Source organism: Xenopus laevis, chromosome 4L (genome assembly GCF_017654675.1).
Source record: "Xenopus laevis strain J_2021 chromosome 4L, Xenopus_laevis_v10.1, whole genome shotgun sequence".
NCBI lineage: Eukaryota > Metazoa > Chordata > Amphibia > Anura > Pipidae > Xenopus > Xenopus laevis.
Window position 1 is genome coordinate 92,361,868 of NC_054377.1, and position 20,073 is coordinate 92,381,940.

At 37.5% G+C, this 20,073-nt stretch overlaps 1 protein-coding gene across 1 annotated transcript in view; it reads left to right on the forward strand.

Moving 5' to 3' along the window:
* The first annotated feature begins 284 nt into the window (after nucleotides 1–284).
* The window catches only part of podn.L (podocan L homeolog), a 28,038-nt gene continuing 8,249 nt past the window's right edge, over nucleotides 285–20,073 (forward strand). Inside the window, exons 1-4 of the mRNA XM_018258444.2 lie at nucleotides 285–439; nucleotides 14,489–14,780; nucleotides 15,348–15,441; nucleotides 16,328–16,392. Of these exons, the coding sequence (XP_018113933.2) occupies nucleotides 399–439; nucleotides 14,489–14,780; nucleotides 15,348–15,441; nucleotides 16,328–16,392 (492 nt within the window). The 5' untranslated portion in view covers nucleotides 285–398. The remainder of the gene's footprint in view (nucleotides 440–14,488; nucleotides 14,781–15,347; nucleotides 15,442–16,327; nucleotides 16,393–20,073) is intronic.

Here is a 20,073-nt window from a genome sequence, read left to right on the forward strand (position 1 = left end):
TCCAAACCCTGTCAGTGCTGCACTGTGCATGATAATATTCAGCACAGTGCAGTAGGTTCCATTCAGTAGCAGTGCTAAATAATGGTTGGTCAGTGTTCCATGGTTAGTTTAATATCAGTACACTGCACAGGTGCTGTAGATGAGAAGAGCCCATACAAACACATACACAAAGAAATCACACAAATGTTCATCCAGCAGCAGTGAGTGGGTTTCACTCCAATGCCAAGTTCCTTTCCTCTTTCCTCCCCCTTTTGAGGCTGTCTGACATTCTCCCAAATCCTCACATCTGCCAGGAAAGGCAGGACGTTCCCCACTCCCACATCTGGGATGGATCCTGTTTGCCTGGGAGTGAGAGGTTGAAATCTGTGGGTTCCCTGACATGGCATGAAGATCTGTATATGTTCCTCTCTGCCTGGAACTGCATATCTGTGTCTGCAAGGTGAGTAGTGTTGATGTTGAATCTCAGCTGGTGAGCAACAGAGGGAATGTGACATCTGTGCCGAGCACAGAAAGAGGGGGTGCAGAAGGAATTAAATGTTTGAAAGCAAGGGATTAATAGTTGAGGCTGGTCATGGATGTAAGACTTTTGGGTTTATGAAGAAAGATAGTTTGGGAACAGATTAAAGCAGGGAGATGAGGGTTGTCCAGCCTGCCGCCTTCCAGCTGTTAAACTACAATTCCCAGAATGCTAAAGTACAACAGCCAGTGGGATGCAGGATGAACTTGCTGGACTACACTGTAGTGTCTCCAATTGCAGGAGAAATATACGCCTGACTTTACTTTATTTAGGGCACTTGATCTCTGCTGTTTCATAGACAATGTGTCCATGGTATGATGGCACCATTCACACATCTATGCCTTACAATTCTAAGCAGTAGTTTCACAAAAAAAATTGCTGCTTAAATGGAGCAGTTATGGCTTCAGACACCATTACACAGAAAGCAGCTCCTTCTGATTGAGTTACCACCTGTAACAGGACATTGAACCTGCAGCTCACAAGCTCCATTCGCCACTGAGCAGCCAACTCTCTCTCTGCACGAGTTTATATTCACCGATCCTTCCATCTGCTTCTTATTACCCTGGTACTTGTGTCATAGTTTCACTGGCTCAAATTAGTATGCGCCTTTTCATCTTTTTTTTTCTCCCTCTGGACTGAAAACGGTAAGAATTTTATATTAGCATCATAAATGGTTATACTGGCATTCTTTCAGCTCATTAATGTATGATTTAAAAAATATACGCACAGGAAGAAAACTTGGTATTTATCATAATTCAAGATTGTGAATTATTTTACAGTGTGATTGCAGAACTGTAGTATTTTCATGTAAAATAACCCTTCATTGTGTGTTGTGAATACAGTAAGGTTAATGGGTGTATAGGTGAAATGCTAAATACTCTGCGCACTACATGTCAAAGACAAGAAACAATAATCTGTTATGAAATGCACGGGTCTGTTTTATCAGTGGGATGAAATGTGCATTTAATCAGGCCTTATTTGACTTCTGTGACAGGCAATATTTATTCGGCTTCCGCACTGTATGGTTCATATGATTTGCAGATTACTACGACAGACTGGGAGCATTGACAAGAGGCATCCTTGACTACAGATGCTTAGAACAAGTGCCAATACTTCTCTGTTTTGTCTAACATACAATAACCTTCTAAGAACAAATCATCCATATAGGCTGATGAACGGCTGGATTTCTAATGTAGGAAGTCTGACAGCAAAGAGCGCATAAGCATGTGCTCCTAATTGCTTCTGCAAAAGGCACTTATTCCTGGGGGAATGTCTGTCCTCTGCACCTTGTGCCAGATAAAAAGAAAATCTGGCGCAGGCCCATGTCTTACCATTGAAAATAGGGCACACGGTAAAGGCCCCCATACATGAGCCAAAAAAAGCTGCCAACAGACAGAGACAGCAGCTTATTCGTCTGTGTCAGGCCATCTGACGGGCTTTCCTGATCGATATGTGGCCGAAAGTCCATCAGGTAAAAAAAAATCCTGTCGGATCGCGGTCACATCTATGCGTGTATGTGGTCCTGCGATCCGACCGACATATCGTATGCATTATGGTCCGATTGTTGGGCCCTAGGGCCCACGATCGGATCAACCCGATATCATCCACTTCAATGTGGGCATATCGGGGAGAGATCCGCTCCTTTGGCGACATCGCCAAACGAGCAGATCTCTACGGCTATGGCCACCTTTAGGGTCATGTGCTCTTCAACTTCCTGATTTGGTTGAAAGACATTCAAATTAGGAGAAAGGTATGGGGTAGGAGAAGAGTACACCTATGTGCCTCCTCCTTTCTGCAACTCATGAATACAGACCTGCCAAACACAGGCAGAGTGGTATTCATGGGAGCACTCACAGTACTTTGCCATTCGAAACAGAGCACAAAGACCAGAGTCAATTCTGGGAGAGGTGCAAAGTGCAAAGAATCCAGATCAGAGATTTTATTATTATAGCAGCACTAGAATAGTATAATCTAATTGCTTATTAATTGCTTTGGATTAATGGATGCCCTTGATACTACCCAGGTTTTTTTTGGCCCTGTCAGCTGCATTTTACAATTGAGTCACAGCACGATGCAGTTTTATTGGAAATTAGATTGAAACTATTAGTGAAATGAAGTCAGTACTGTACTCATCTTATCTATTTCCTAGTATAATCACCAGAAATGTTGCTATTAGTCAAACTAAACTAAACCCTGCACAGATGGATGTAAAAATGGCCACCTAAAGCCCATAATAGATCATTTAAATATTTAGGTTTTAAGCTTTTCCTTTGTTTATGTTACTCTGGGTTCATAAAATTATAGTCTCCCATTCATCATTTAACAATAAGCTCCAAAACTGAAAATTTGCATTTACCTCCAAATGTAATTCTGAATAGCACCCAGGAAGAACAATCCATCACATCCACAGCTTTATGTTATTCTACCAGCAATGCAGTGAAAGAACCTCATGGCTAGTGACTGTGGTCCCTTGGGGATCTCCAATTATTTCATAGAGAATAATTCACTGACTTATAATGAGGCAAAAGAGAATACACTCATTCAATATTTTTCAACAGAGCAGGATATGCTATGATGACAATTATTTACTGTATATCTAAAGGCTTACTGAGAAATGTGTTAAATTGTGCACAGTCCTCTACCCAAAAACATACATACTGTAGGACTGTCACAGGGTGAGCTTGAAGAGCAATTCATGTGCCCATGCTGTGTCAAAGCTTGTTCCTAAAGACAAACTGTTATGCAAGTCTTTCGGCCACAGCCATTGCACAACAAATGAATAACACTTATTTTTATTGCAACTACTATTTTGCCCCATAATTAAATGAGGCCCTTAAGGTTTTTATTTGATTCAATGTTACCTCTTGCTAGAGAAGAGGGAATCGTTTGTGGTTTTATTCATGGTTAAATTGTGTTCTGCGAATGGCTTGTGGTTTCTTTAAAGATTTGGTTATGGCTGGTCCTTATTTTTTTTAAATTGCAATGACTATTCTATAAGTAAAACAGGTATTCCAAATATTTTGCTGCTACGATCTGTAATGCAGTTGGGAAATACCAAAGTATATGTATTTGGAAATTTTCAGAGTTTTCTAATTTACTATTAGAATTGATCTGTAGGGTCAGTTGGGTTCAGTTTGCTTGAATCAATTGGCATGTTTCAAATTACCATAACTTCCTAGAATCAATATTTGGTCAACTTTTATTCTAACCAAGGAAGCTGTTTAGCAGTTTTATATGGTTTCGGGAAAGTGAAAATCATTTCCAGGGAAAATTGACTGCTTCAAAACTTACTAAGCCACATTTATAAAGTGCGAAGCAGAGTGATTTGTTCAAAATATAATTGGCAAACTTTTATGTTCTTTGCACTTTTGCACCCTGCCCCACACTTTACACTACAGCACTGCCTATGTTTGACAGAGCTGTATTGATGAGGGGAAGGTGTTGCTTGCAGAGTAGTGGCATACCTTCAGAGGCCCATGCTTCCCCACAAAATTTTATTATTGAGCCCCTACTTCCCCCCAGCACATAATTGCAAGTGACCTGCATCCACAAATCTCAGGGGCCCCTTGTTCCCTAATGGCCCCCCACAGTGGGGACTGCCTCTTCTTTACTTATACCACTGATGCATTAATAAATGACCCCCAGTAGGTCATGGATACCATACATACCATGCCATATTTAGAAAATATCGCCTGGAAACTCCATAGCTATCTATCTGACATCCTTCTCTTTTTTTCCAGACTTCTTTAATATATACTGATTAGCCTCTTGTAATGAAAGCTGTGGCATTTAAAATAAGTTTGGTTCCGGGGTGCAATGGTAATGCTCCATGAGTGCTTTAGTTAATAAAAAACTGATCATTTTTGAAAATCTGCAGGTCTGTGTTCTGGGTCCCTTAAGAAGCCAGAAACCCCATCATGCATATCATTAAATGAAATCTAACACTTAATACAAGCTGCTGTTTTCCTAGTTACTTCATTGTGGTGACTCACTCCTATGTAGTGCTCCTTATGTAGGAAAAACCCCACCACCACTTTTTTCTGTTCAAGTGTTTAGCTTACATAATATATGTAGAATATTAGCAGGTTGGCTGTATATATTATAATCTTCCAGAAATAGCTTGATTAGTAACTGCTATATGCACAGTCTAATACTATAGCTAAAGGGTAAACATGAGTTGTAGAGAACTTCAATAAATACTGCAAAGAAAAAGTTATCCAAAAATGATATAGTGACCTTCAGTTCAGACACTTATAAACATCCTCTTCTCAGACAGGCATATAAATGCGACCACATCCATCAAGTTTAAACTTGCACGAATCCCTGATTGGCACAGAACATATAAAAGTTTAGTCACATGTACACACAATTTTGGATCTCCATGTTTTTTCTAGTACTTGCAGTAGAATGGGGAGCTGTATCTAAAAATACCTTAATTAAAGAAGAAAGTCTAACACACCGTAAAAACAATTTTGGAAGTTTGGACTAACACACAGCCACCTCCAAAGCAACTATGGGAACGTAAGCTAATGTACACGTGCAACTCCAATGGGTCCTGGCACTACAAGACAAGGAATCTAAAGGTTCCCTCTTCTTTGACATTTGGAATAAATACTTAAGTACACTTAAAGGACAGAAACAACATAAACTACTAGCCCCTTTCAGATACACCAAATGGTGGGCAGAGGCCTTCGCTAGAGGAGAACTTGCCCAAATCACATGAACAAATGCGATAAGAAGAAGTGCACCTGAAGTGGTGTATTCCATTTACTGACTACCACAAAATATATGAAAATACAGCAGTAGCCCCTTTGTCTCCCTTCCCTTCTTCTACTCCATCTACTTTCTTTTCTTCTCTCTCTCTTTTCTTCCTGTTTCTCTACTGTCATTACTATGTTGCTCCGGTCTCTAAAGTAACTGTGTTTAATATGGCTGATGTTGTTCAACAAATTCAAGTAACACTGACTTGTATGTACCTGTATTATGTCATAACAAACACACAATGCACAGCTTCTACTATTTTATTTTTGAAAATATAATAAAACAGTTTGCAAAAAATAGGAGAAAGTAACTAAACCAATAATAGCAAATTTAGGAAAAATAGTACTCAAGCAAGCAGTACATGTTAATACATTTGGTAAAGCTTAGCACACTGAAAGTTGGTATGAGTAGTACCTGGAATGTACAGTATAAAATGTTGCTGAAAAATTCTTCTTTAAAAATATTTTTACTGCATCCCTAAGCAAGGAATTCCATTATATTTAATGATACAATTAATTAAATCTCTTCCATTGCTGCATTTACATCTCATTACTGGCAGTCATTTAGGATCCCTTCTAGGAATAGAGTACCTTAGAATTTCCATTATAGTAAGCAAAGCCAAATACAAATACATGCAAACATAAACACACACACACGTCATCTGATCTTGACATTACAGCTTAAGATGCATAAATGTACCCCCTATTGAAAAATATAAGTATATAATTAGTCACTGAGGAGTTACATTACCTTATATACTCTGAGATGACTTTTAATATCCTAATTCTTATGAACAGGGTGTATATTACTTATTATAATGGGTATGTTTCAGTGAGTCATGTGACAGAAATGATATCACTAAGCACTGATGATAACTGATGACATCACTAAGTACCATTTATAAAGATAATTTACAGGATATTTAGGAATCTTGCCTATTATAAAGTAATGTCTAGATTTTACAAATAAGATGCCACTGCTACAAATAGTGGTAGATAGACAACATGGATGTGGGCTAGATTTGTTAACATTATTATTTCATACACAGATATCTATAACACCTGTAAGCAGGTATGGGCTATAAAATAGCTTGGAGAGCCATTAGTATTCAGTTGGATAGCTTATTATAGGTAATCCATGTCAGCACTTTAAAGGATGTTTAGGGCTGGCAGCCTATCCTAGGATTTTAAGAAATACATTTTAATGCTCTTAGTACAAAGCTTGAATTTTTAATGAAAAACAGAGACCAAGAAACTATAAAAACACAAGTCGGACTTTACATTACAGTTGCCATGAAGAAAGTTTTAAGGTTTACAGGGTGAGCACAGTGTGGTCTCTGAGAGTAATCACCAAGTGAGCAAAACGAGGCTGTCTGCTTTGCACTGCGCAGCCCTGCAAAATGCATTCCCCTCGCTATTAATTTGGGATTTAAGCAGGGTCGGACTGAGCCGTCAGGACATCTGGAAAAAAACCCGGTAGGCTCTGGCTCTTTTGGGCCCCGTCGGCCCAGATCCGCTCCCTGCACTCCCTCCCTGAATTCGGTTGTGCTCCAAGAGAGGACTTTGCTGCTGTCCGATGCTGGATTTAAGGAATTATAGGACTACGTCAATGTTAAAAAGACATCTGTTAAACAGGTCAGAAGTACTTGTCATTACAGGAAAATATGTAGTAGCTTAAAGATTTACCATACACCCATATAAAAGACTCAAATGCAAATCAGAATGGCAAAGAGTGGATTCTCTCATAGAGGAGACATAGCCCTCCAGCTTCACCTTAAAACAATTTTAGTGATTGTATGCATAAATTAAGCAAGTCAGTATTTATACATCTGCAAATTGCAATCATGCTGCATTTTAATTATTTAATATTGACAAGAGTGGTAGTACTGACAACACATTTAACAGAGCAAGTTTTTTAAATTAACTGCAAGGCAATTTCATGTCACAGCTCCAGCTAAAATACACTACCTAACAAGTATGTGTGCCCTTGGTTTGTTTGTGTGAACTGTGAGTCATATGGTCTCGGGGGGCAGGCCTTAGTTCTTAAAATGGAAATTTTCTATTTAGGCTAACCCAATGGCACATACTACTAAAAAAGTGTATAAAAATGGTTTATTTCGATAAAGCAGGGTTTTACATATGAGATGTTTTATGCAATATATTTTATAGAGACCTGCATTGTTCAGCGTTACAGTTTTACGTTAAAGATCAAAATATCATAATTAAGATAATGGCCTGGTTAAGGAATTATACCTTAATGCAATTTTTTATTTTGGTCCATTAAGCTACTGACATTTTGGGGGTCATTTATCAAAAGTCAGGTTTTAGAGATTTGTGAGGTTTTTTTTATACCTCGAATGAACTCACAACTGGAATGCCTTCTAATTTAAGAAAAAACTTGAATGGAAAAAACTTGAATCAGTGACTTCAGGGTTAAAAACCCAAAAACTACCCTCAAAAAACCCAAATATTTTGGGGAAACTAACTTTATCACACTTTTGTTACTTTTTTAGTTACATTGTTATTTGCATACACGTGTTACTTTTTTTGGTATGATCCTGGAACAAAATAATGATAGAGATTTTTTTTGTTCAACGTAACTTTAGAAATGCCTAGCTATTGACTGTATTTTCATTAAGATTGAATAATGACATACTTATATTAAGGCCGATTTCCAGTGATGTGCAGGGATTGAGAAGTAGAAGACTTCCCATTGTGTAATTAGCAGACACATAATGATTCTTGTGTCCTGTTCAGCATTAGTAAAAGTTTCCAGACACTGGAAAAAACTGCGTTTCTTAAACGACTAAAAATTATTTTACAGTAACTTATGTAGTATGTTAACTAAATTGTGTTTGATACAATATAACCCTTTATATGTCCTATAGCACATATGTGGGTAGTTGCAGACACTCCGTTTTCATATACATGCACATATCCTGATCACAGCCATCTCTGCTAGAGTTAATATCATTATCTGCAAATCTTCTTTATGCAATGTACTGTAGCTATATTACACAGCAAAGAGACTGTTTCTCATTCTCATCAGCCTGAGGTCTCTATCATGAACACACATGGCCAGGTCGCACTATGGATAGTTAAATAGAAATACAAAAATAAAAAAGAGAGAGCGGCAGAGGAAACTGCTATAGAATGCACTCACCACAACGTAATCTAGGTGCTAGCCTCAGTCCCTCAACTCAGGGAGCACATAAGCAACAGCAAGAAATCAGGAGGTATCCAGGCACTCAAAGAGCACAAACCAAAAAATCTAATGAAAATATATCAAATATACTGTATATATATATATATATATATATATATATATATATATATATATATATATATATATATATATATATATATATATGCACTCATAATGTCCTATATCTAACTCTTGCGTACCCATACTCCAATATATGTTTGCACAGGATATGCATAACTATATCAAACAAGTGTTGCCCAAACACTGGACACATTTAATGATAATAACAGTACCATGTGTGTTTATACAAAACATATACAGCTCCATTAAAGGCTAAACCGGTTATATACAAATGTTTATAGTATAATTCCTTCCTGTTCCGAAGAGCAAAGTATAAACCAACCAGAGGGGCCTATTCTTAAGTTCTAAATGCATCAAACTGTGCAGACACAAGGGAATACCAAAAAGCTTTGCCTGTCATATTAAAATGACCTAAACTGACAACACATTAGCTTTCATTGTGAGTTTGGTCATATACTGTACATTCAATATTTGCCGGACAATAGAAGAAATAGCCTGGCTGTGAATTAAGTACTTCTAGCAAGTGATCCCTCTGGACTGTGATATTAGATTAAAAAAACAGACCCTTGTCCCCCACTTATAATATTTTGAGGTTTATATGGTTCTGACCTCCTACTCAATCACTATTGGTTTAGAAGTCCTAATATATGGTGGTTAAACTAGCAGATTCATGGGGGGGGGGGGGTTTGAGGTGACTGTACCAGGTCTTGCGCCTTCAATGGGGGATTAACATAATTCACTATAGCCTGAGTATGGATTATGGTGAGCAAGAAACGCAGTAAGGAGGCACAATAAATAGTAGAAGACAGTTTAGAGAGATAAAACTCCACTGAAGAAAGACAAAGAGAAAACATTGAAGACAGGGGAGAACTGAAGTGAGGAGTGAAAAGAGAAACAATGAGAACACAAAACTGGACTGTGAACTTTCCTACAACTTGTTGTTAGCTCATTCACTTTTATTACATACATAAAGAACAAACTAAAATGTAATAGGTGATTATAATAGGGTTCCCTCTAACAATGAATAATCTTCAGTCTTCAAAGTTTCCCCCAAAGCTTCAAATGTTCATGAAGTATTTGTCCATCTCCCTAATGCATCCTTGGACTTACTCTTCTATAGTCTAGAACAGTGATCCCCAACCAGTGGCTCATGACCTCTCCAACCCCTTGGATGTTGCTCCCAGTGGCCCCAAATCAGGAGCGTATATTTGAATTTCAGTCTTGAAGGCAAGTTTTGGATGGATAAAAACCAGGTGCACTGCCAAACAGAGCTTCATTGTAGGTTGATAATCCACATAGGGGCTACCAAATGGGCAATCACAGCACTTAGTTGGCACCCCAAGAACATTTTTCATGCTTGTGTTGCTCCCTAAATCCTTTTACTTCCAATGTTGCTTACGGGTTTAAAAGGTTGGGGATCCCTGGTCTAGAAAACATAGCATGAGTAGTGCCAACCAAAATGTAAGACAAAATGGACAGCAACTTAAAGGCAGAGATCTTTAGTTATTGGGCTGCTGTACCTCTGGGCTTGTACTTACTATACATAAGGTAAATCATTTCTTGTCTGATATATTTTTAAAGCTTTGATGTGTCTTTAAGTCCAGTCCAGTAGACATAGCTATGGCTCTTGTAATAATCAGACACCACTAAAACTGCCTTTTTGTTTTTCTCATTTCAGAGCCCAATTATTTCCTGTTATTTGTTAATCTGTCAGAGGAATACATGTGCAGTGACTCAGATATATAGACATCCCACTGGCTCTGTATTGTTTCCCTGTGAGGCCTCAGTACAGGAATGTGCAATTTTCATTACATTTTATGGAGAGACAAATTGAACAGAATGCTTTACACCAGAAGATTAGAAGGAATAAGCAAAACTCTCTACATTCAGTATACATTAAAAGCACCCCTTCAAAAACTGAGATTAGGAGAAATCTACGCCTTTTTAGTCCTTGTTTTTGTTCTTTAGTAATATCATTGCCAAGAAATCTGAATCTGGTGATTAGAAAAACATCTGGGAGCATTTAGCATTCAAGTGCTATTCCCTAAATCACCGATTTACCAAACAAGTGTATATGTGGCATCTTCCTGACCAGAAGAGTCTTCCAGCTCTGAGTACAGGTCTCTTGTCAATATTTTACAACACCTGTCTTCTGAACATGATGCTAATATTTCAACTTTTAATGAAGTGCCTTCTGGAGCATATAAATGTACATTCAATAATTATACATACAAACACATTTTATGTAGAGCTCACATATTATCCACAATCCTCTTACACCTTGTGTGACTGCACAGGTAATTACAGAAAATCATAGGTAGGCATATTAATAACATAGATTGCAACGGTAGGACAAATGATATGGAACTGTATCACAAAGCTGTGAAGAGCACTGTAAATTAGCGACGCACCAAATCCACTATTTCAGGATTTGAGCAAATCCATAATCCTTTGTGAAAAATTTGGCATGGTGTGTACAGTTATGAAAATTTTGACTTTGTGTGATGAAAAGTCATGTGATTTTTAGGATTCGAATCCTGGATTCAGTGCATCCCGAGTGTAAATTCTACCTGCTCTCTGTTTTGTTAAAGGGGTTAGCTTAAGTTAGCTTAAATAAGAAACTTTCTAAATACAATCAATTAAATATTCTGATTTGTTTCTGAAATAATCAAGTTTATATTCAATATTCCTCTCTCAGCATCTGTTTTTCCTCATTCTGTCTTCATGCAGCAGTTGTGGGTCAGATGAGTGATCCAATATATCTTATAGGGGGCTTCCTTTCCTAGCAGATGTATTAGTGCTCACTTAAATAACTGATTCCAGTACAAACAAAATCTAACAAAATAACTGCCTTTTGCAGACATTCTGCATGTAGAGGGGCAAGATTTCAGGTGATTTTAATAGAGGGAGTTGTAATACATCCAATACATCACAATTGAAGAGCAAATCCTTTTTTCTGTTTTATAACTCAAACATTCAAACAGGGGTACATGAGGGGGGGGGGGGTTTGGGCCATTTAGGCTTGCGTTGGCATCTGTTCCCAAATATGTAGGTGGTTTTGCTAGTTAGATTCTTGGGGTGTGTTAGTAGCAGTCATCAACCCATATGCCCCAGACTTTCTCAAATTTATCTGGGCAGCCTCTACTAATATATGTTAGCTTGCAGAAGGTTTGTTCATTATTCCACACAAAAAAGCGTATTATGGAGTCAAGTCTAGTGAATAGGCTGTTTGGGAGAGGGGTTGGGGAGTTATGAAATAAATATAGTAGTTTAGGAAGCACCACCATTTTTATGAGATTTACACTCCTCAATAGATTGAGTGGGAAGCTTGGCCAGTGTGTGAAGTTAGTGCCTAGCTGTTGAACCACCGGATCTATATTTAACTCTTTGTATCTATTTGGGTTTGCACTTACCCATACTCCCAGATATTTAAATTTCTCCACACATTTTAGCTTTGTTAGGAGTCCTGGACTAGAGAGCATTGGTTGGTTTAGTCGCATGTAGGTGGACTTTTGCCAAATGACTTGGAGCCCCGAGACTTCTCCAAATTGGTCGACTAGTGTCAACAATGTTGTAAGGCACTGTCCCTCGTCTGACAGGTAAACCAGAGCATCATCCACATATAAAGATATGCGCTTTTCCACCCCTTCAAATTGCAGACCCCTGAGGAGTGGGGCTGTGGGTATTAGCATTGCTAATGGCTTGATGTGAATAGGTATGAGGAGAGTGAACATCCTTGTCTGGTACCTCTGCCTAGGAGGAAGGATTCAGAGATTATTTTATTTGTGCCGATTTTAGCTACTGGGATGTCATATAACAATCTGACCCAATTGATGAAGTTAGACCCAAAACCCATTCAACCAAGTCAAAGGCCTTCCTAATGTCCAGAGAGACTACAACGCTAGAGTATCCCCCTAATCGGGCTAAGTCAAGGTTTGTGTATAGCCTACGTATATTAATGTCAGCTGCACGGCCCGACATAAAGCCAAACTGGTCTGGGTGTATTAAGGATAGGATAACCTTGGTGAGTTGGCTAGCTAGGACTTTTGCTAGGATTTTAACATCGTTGGACAACAGAGATATGGGTCTGTATGCCGCACAGTCTGTTGGATTGCCTCCCCTTTTAGGTATAAGTATTATAAGTGCTTCTCTGAGGGATGGGAATAAGGTACCAGTTTCAAGGGCCAGCTGATATAGTTGAAGCAGTTTTGGGGCCAGAATGTTGAGTTTATACCAGTCTATCGGAAAGCCACCAAGCCCGGTGTCTTTCCAGTGGGGAATGAGGAGATCGCATCTTTGATTTCAGTGAGTGTCAGTGGCTGTTCCAATTGTTGTTGCCCTTGCCTATTTAGTTTCTCTAGGGGGATATTGCTTAGGTATTCGCTCAGGTTTTGGGGTGCCCCTCCTGTGTGGACCTATATAGTTTCTGATAATAATGAGCAATAATAATGTGTCATTAATTCCCCTGGGGGTATTACAAAGGGTCCCATCTGGGGATCGTACTTGTGTGATGGGCGCTAGATTATTGGTTTGCCCACCTTGTTTGGTAACATTCATTAATAGCCCACTTAAACCAAGTATTGGTTTAGTATTCAATCTGGGGGTATAGTTTTCCTTTAGGTGAAAACATTAAAGACCACTTCTGTACAGTAATGCATGGGGTTTGCTAAAGCACTGACTTTCTAGTTCATTCTGCTGCTATTCAGCAATACAGTGTTTGAAGTTTATACTTGGTTATATTTGGAAACATGCCTGTGTGACGGACTCCTTAGGAATTCTGGAATAAAAAGCACAAACATGTGAGCTTCTTTTTCATTTTATCCACTTTAACAACCTAAACTTGGTGAATAAATTCCACGGACGAACTGGCTAATTTTCTACTTACAGTAATTCTGGCAGGTCTTCCTTGGATCTGAGATCCTCGGATAGTGCATTTATTTTAATAATCCAAAAAGGCAGTAGTTTAACAGCCCATATACAGTATTAATGTGCCACTATGGAGTGGCATTTGTAAATGGTTATACAGTAGGATAAAAAATTTTGAACTGAAGCAGCATGTAAAAAAATATGTTACCTCCATTCCCATTCACACTATGGACTTTGGTCTAGTTTTGTAAGAAATCATATTTCAGTGTTCCCACGTATTGACTTCTGTTGACTTTGCATAAGAGTGGCTTATTCTTATTGTCTTATTCTTTATATATATATATATATATATATATATATATATATATATATATATATATATATATATATATATATACTAACGTTTCGGCTAGCAGTCGAGAAAGGCAAGAGTAATAGCTGAAACATTAGTATTTTTTGCTGTAAATAAACTCCTTTGTTTTTCATAAGTCCTGTGAATGCGTGCCCTTGTTCGGATTATATATATATATATATATATATATATATATATATATATATATATATATATATATATATATATATATATATATATATATATATAGGGAAAGGTGGGTACAAGCTGCACACCTTCAAATACATCAAAAAACCTGGGTGCTCTGGTTAAATAATAGATAGAAATTGCACGTGGTACCGGCACTCACAGGGTTTGCATGAAAGATCAATCGTTCAATATGGTTAAATAGGAAAAAAGGTTTATTGAATCCGACGTTTCGGTTCCCCACAGGAACCTTTCTCAAGGGCAAAAAATCTTTTTGCCCTTGAGAAAGGTTCCTGTGGGGAACCGAAACGTCGGATTCAATAAACCTTTTTTCCTATTTAACCATATTGAACGATTGATCTTTCATGCAAACCCTGTGAGTGCCGGTACCACGTGCAATTTCTATATATATATATATATATATATATTCATGGCCCATTATGCGGAATCGCCGATTCAAATCCTTTAAGCAAGAAATTGAAGTACGCTCAAAGTGATTAGTCCTGTTGGTTTATTTGCAGTGCAATGCATCCCTGTACTCCATTTCTGCTCATTTCATGGGTATTGATCTCCATCCATGAGGTTTACAGTCAGGAAGAAGAGTATGAATACTATTTGGAGGTTACAGTTGAAGAGGAGAACAATGATGTTTTTAAAAGTCTCGTGGATGAGATGAAGCCGACCTTCCCAACACTGCTGTGTCCTACAGACTGCAAGTGCTCTCAGGAAGGGGCCGTGGTGAATTGCGCTGGAGTGGATCTGAGAGAGTTCCCTTCTAACCTTCCAGATATTATTATACACATTTCTCTACAGGTCAGAGCTTCTCATTGTCCTTGTCTAAGACATGTACAATATTACAGACTGTAGGTTTTGTATTTTGCTTAATATGCCTAACTGCGAGGTTCCTAACTAGCACCACTACATCTATTTCTGAGCTGCCATTGATATCATTCTCATTAAACCACTGTGGATATTGCAGCTCATATGGCGAACCATGGGTTGAGGGTAAATGCAAATGAAGGATCTGTGTATTCTTCTTCTCTGATGTTCAAAACAGTATATGTGAACTCTTCCACTCACATCTAAGTTCTGTTGTATTTGGTTTGATTTCTGTGTAGTCTCATACAAATCTCATTGCTGCATGGTTTGCATATCTCTATTATTCAATATATTTCACATACCTGTGAATGATGCTGCTCTGCAGGACCCGTGGTGCTATTTACATGCCCTAAAGACAACTCAACTGATAAACAAAAGAGCTCACTAGAGAAATTGCTCAACTTTCTCTATGGTTATCTAAGCTAAAGTTGACCTCCTATTACTAAACTCATGTCTCGCTATCTCATCTATCCAACAATTATCTTCTTGTCTTTAACACAGAACAATCAGATTGAAGAGATTCCCCCAGAAGATCTCACCAGACTTTACAACCTGGAGACCCTCAATCTACAGAATAACCGACTGACATCTCGAGGTGACTTATAGCATGAACTGTCAAAGTTTAGATGTAATAATGAAGAGTTGAGGTGACCTATAAAATTCTCATGATGTGGGTATAAAAAAACACACATAAAGCACAAACTACCATTAACAGAAGAATATAGTCTGGTCTACCTGCAGATACTCTAGCAAGACTTATAAAATAGAAATTCTGCACTCGGGGAGGCACATTTATCAAGGGTCGAATTTCAAATTCATGTGAGTTTTTTTTTTTAACTCCCTTAAATTTGAATAAATCCGAAATTCGACTTGGCAAAATTAATAGATAAAATCCAATTATTAAAACTCGGACAAATTTAAACAACCCGAAAATTCGAGTCGAATTTGAATCGAATTTGATCAAATGCAAGAAAAAACTTGAATGACAGGAAGTCTGCAAATTGATCCATGGACCTTTCTCATTGACTTAAACATTAATTTGGCTGGTTTTAGGAGGCGACTACTCGACTTTGAATTCTTAAAGGGCCAGAGTATGATAAATCTTGAAAATCAAACTTTTTTTTTTTTTTTTACAAAACTTGAATCGAGTTTGGATAATTCCCTAGTCAAATTTGACAGTTTTGACCATAAAACAAATGTCAATTCAACCCTTAATAAATCTGCCCCTTAAAGTTCTCATTATTATCTTATTATTATTATTATTAATAATAATAATAATAATCATAATAATAATAATAATAATAATACAGACACATTGTTGGAGTCCCATGCCTGTAAATGCTGGCCTAACAAAATATAAAAATATGTTTGTATACATTTATTGTGTTCATTGTAACCTTTGGTGCCATTGTAACCTTTGGCATGTGTGTTGGCATTGGTCTGGCCTCACAAAATAAGGATGTTTTATTTTCCTTCTCCAGGAATTCCTGATGACCTGTTTGAGCACCTAGAGAATCTGAATTATTTATACCTCGCAAACAATAAGGTGGGTAAAATAAAACAGATCTTTAACACTTCACTTCAAGAGAATAAATAATAATGAAATAACAGTTATAACATGTGTTGTGTGTGGTATTTGGTGGCAGACTTGTTCTCTAGTTAAAAAGGTAAATGAAGAGTTTGTGTGAATATATATATATCTATAATTTGTTTAATTAAAGGAGATTTCTCCAAAGCACTGGCCAGCCAGATGAGTTGCTAAAATAAACCAAATACAAAATGTATACACACCAGGGTGGTTCCACACAACCCCTGCCAATCCACAGCTCATTTGCAATATCAAATGTGCTCAGAGAAACACCCTAGTAAGGTTACATCAATTAATTTTTTGGTTTTGATCCTCTTTAAAATGGGCAATGAACCCCTATCAGGTAACCAGATGCACCATATTTAGCAGATATTGACTTCTCAATATATTTCATTATTCCAAAAAAATAACACCTACAGATTGGCAACATGCATGGATTTATGTAGCCAAATGTCATAACATGCATGGTTTTATGTAGACTAGTCTTAAGATCTAAGCATATCTAAAACGTTAAAGAAAGTTCTAAAATATAAGTTGGGTTAGTTATTCTTAGGATTTTAATTACTGACAAAGTATGTTTTCTTCCATTACAAAAAAACTACTGCTCTTTGAAACAGAATAACCTTTAAGCAAAGCATGTCACAGAAATGTTTATTATGTTTGTCCTCCCTGTGCGTACTTATTTTAGATATGTATTTACTTATAAAACATATCCAAGTTGCACTATATAAATAAGGTTATACATACCTACATTGTGCAGGGAACTCAAGTCAAGCTAGACTCAAGTTTAGATTTAATGTTCTTGCAAACCATGAACACTTTTCAGACTACAAAGCCTGGAAATATGAACCGGCTCTCTATTAACATTTTTGTGAGGACAAATTATGGGCCCATTTCCATTAGCAATGGCAACATTTTCAACCTCAAGATGTTGTTACTACTGAAAGAAAGATTTAGTTTGATGACGTGTGTTGTAAAACATGCTATAAACTGCAATGTTGGATTAAACCCCAGCTGAGATTTAAGACATAAAAGCCGTATTCAGAATAAATGTCCTTACTCCTGTGGAACATTTGTGTTTGGAAGAATTCATTAGGAAACCTTTTAAACATACATAATGGTCACACAAAAGTCACATGCTTTCACATGCTCCATTCATTTTCACTGAGGCAGAAAATCTTAACTACAGTCATATGAAAAAGTTTGGGAACCCCTCTCAGCCTGCATAGTAATTTATTCCACTTTCAACAAAAAAGATAACAGTGGTATGTCTTTCATTTCCCAGGAACATCGGAGTACTGGGGTGTTTTCTGAACAAAGATTTTTAGTGTATTCAGTTGTATGAAATTAGATCAAATGTAAAAAAGTGGCTGTGCAAATTTTGGGTACCCTTGAAATTTTGCTAATTTGAATGCATTTAATTGCTCAATACTGATTACTGGCAACACCAAAGATCCTTTAGAAAAGCCACAGTCATTTTGGAACAAAGTGCTTTGGACTGATGAGACAAAAATTGAGTTATTTGGTCATAACAAAAAATGCTTTGCAAGGCGGAAAAAGAACACCGCATTCCAAGAAAAACACCCGCTACCTACTGTCAAATTTGGTGGAGGTTCCATCATGCTGTGGGACTGTGTGGCCAGTTCAGGAACTGGGGCCCTTGTTAAAGTCGAGAGTCGGATTAATTCAACCCAATATCAACAAATTCTATAGGATAATGTTCAAGCATCAGTTACAAAGTTATGCAGGGGATGGATATTCCAACAAGAAAATGACTCTAAACAAACTTTAATCTACAAAGGTATTTATGCAGAGGGAGAAGTACAATATTCTGGAATGGCCATCACAGTCCCCTGACTTGAATATCATGGAAAATCTATGGGATGCTTTGAAGCAGACTGTCCATGCTCGGCAGCCATCAAATGTAACTGTTTTTTTGTATGGACAAAACTACCGCCATCCAGGATCCAGACACTGATCAAAGGCTACAGGAGGCGTCTAGAGGCTGTTACATTTGCAAAAGGAGGCTCAACTAAGTATTGATGTAATATCTCTGTTGGGGTGCCCAAATTTATGCACCTGTCTAATTTCGTTATGATGCATATTGCATATTTTCTGTTAATCCAATAAACTTTATGTCACTGCTGACATACTGTTTCCATAAGGCATGTTATATATTAAAAGGAAGTTTCTACCTTAAAAAGCTCAGCCAATGATAAACAAAACTCCAAAGAATTAAGAAGGGGTTTTCATATGACTGTATTTTGATAAAAAAAACAACTTGAGTCACATTAACCTCTAAGTGTCAAGAGGGAGGAGGTCCCTGCCCCATTCAGCTTATCCTCCTATTTGGGTCTCTCTGTGTACCTACCTACTTATATTGTACATTTTAAGTGCTGTTTAAAATGGTTGAAGCATTGTTTCCAAGACATTGTTGCCAAGACTTATTCAGATGTTATGGCAGTAGTCCCAAAGGTAGTCTCTGAGTTTATTTTAAAGAGATAGAAGAAAGGCAGATATCAGAGATTCTGAAAGCAAGGAGCAGCAAGAGAGAAAAGTTGAAGGTAGGAAACAACAGTGGAATGAGGTGCTGTGATTAGGTGGTGGCTCTGAGAGGCCAAAAAGGTATGGAGGCACAAAAGAGAAGATGTGGTAAGGTACAAACTTTGAAAGTCAAAGTGATTAAGTTTGTTATTCTTTGCTTTCTGGGAAGCCATGATAAATATATCAACAGTAGAGGGACCTGTTCCCTCTTACATAATAGGAGAGACAGACTAAAGTGGATAAAGGTGAGAGCCATGTAGTAGCATGCTCATACAAGCAATAGAGTACAGAGAGCAAACTGTCATCTTTCATTTACTTTGAATTATGTTGGTTGGCATCAAAAATTCATTTCTTATTACCTCACTACCATATTTTTGGTGAAACTGTAGTAATGGGGACACTTTGCAGTGTCCTGGTTCAGTGGTGGCTATTGATTGCTTTTGTATACTGCAAAGTTCTGGCTGGGCTGTTTTGGTGCTGATCCAGACATCCAGGCCAGATAACGATAGAGTACAGTGTGTTTCTCAGGCTCCCCTCTAGTTATTTCTCTTCCAGCCCATGTTCCCACCCATATTATTTTTGGAACAGGAGAAGCTGTACATGTAGGTGCCAGATTAACAGAAAAGTGTCAGGGATTTGTCACTTACTTTACAGCTTGTAATAAGACATGCTGTAGAGAATGGAATATTCTCCTAGCATTTTAAACAAAAGTAAAATGTACATATTTACTGCTTTATTGCCTTATTACACCCCGACTAAATGAATGATTTAAAATGTAGTGAGCACAACTATCCATTTTTTTCCTATAGTTGCTTTATTTGCTGTTTCTATACAGAGAAACTTAATTAATAGCATAACATACTATAAAATCAATTTGCAGAGAGTGAAGTAAGATAGTAAGAACCTATAGCTACGAATACAATATTTGCTTTCATTAATCTAACTAACACAGAGCACAGCTAAATGCTCATTATTTACTATGGATTAGCACACTTGGACATGATTACACGTTACAAGTACATTAGAGGACATTATAGACAAATAACAGGGGACCTTTTTACCCATAAAGTGGATCACCGTACCAGAGGCCACCCC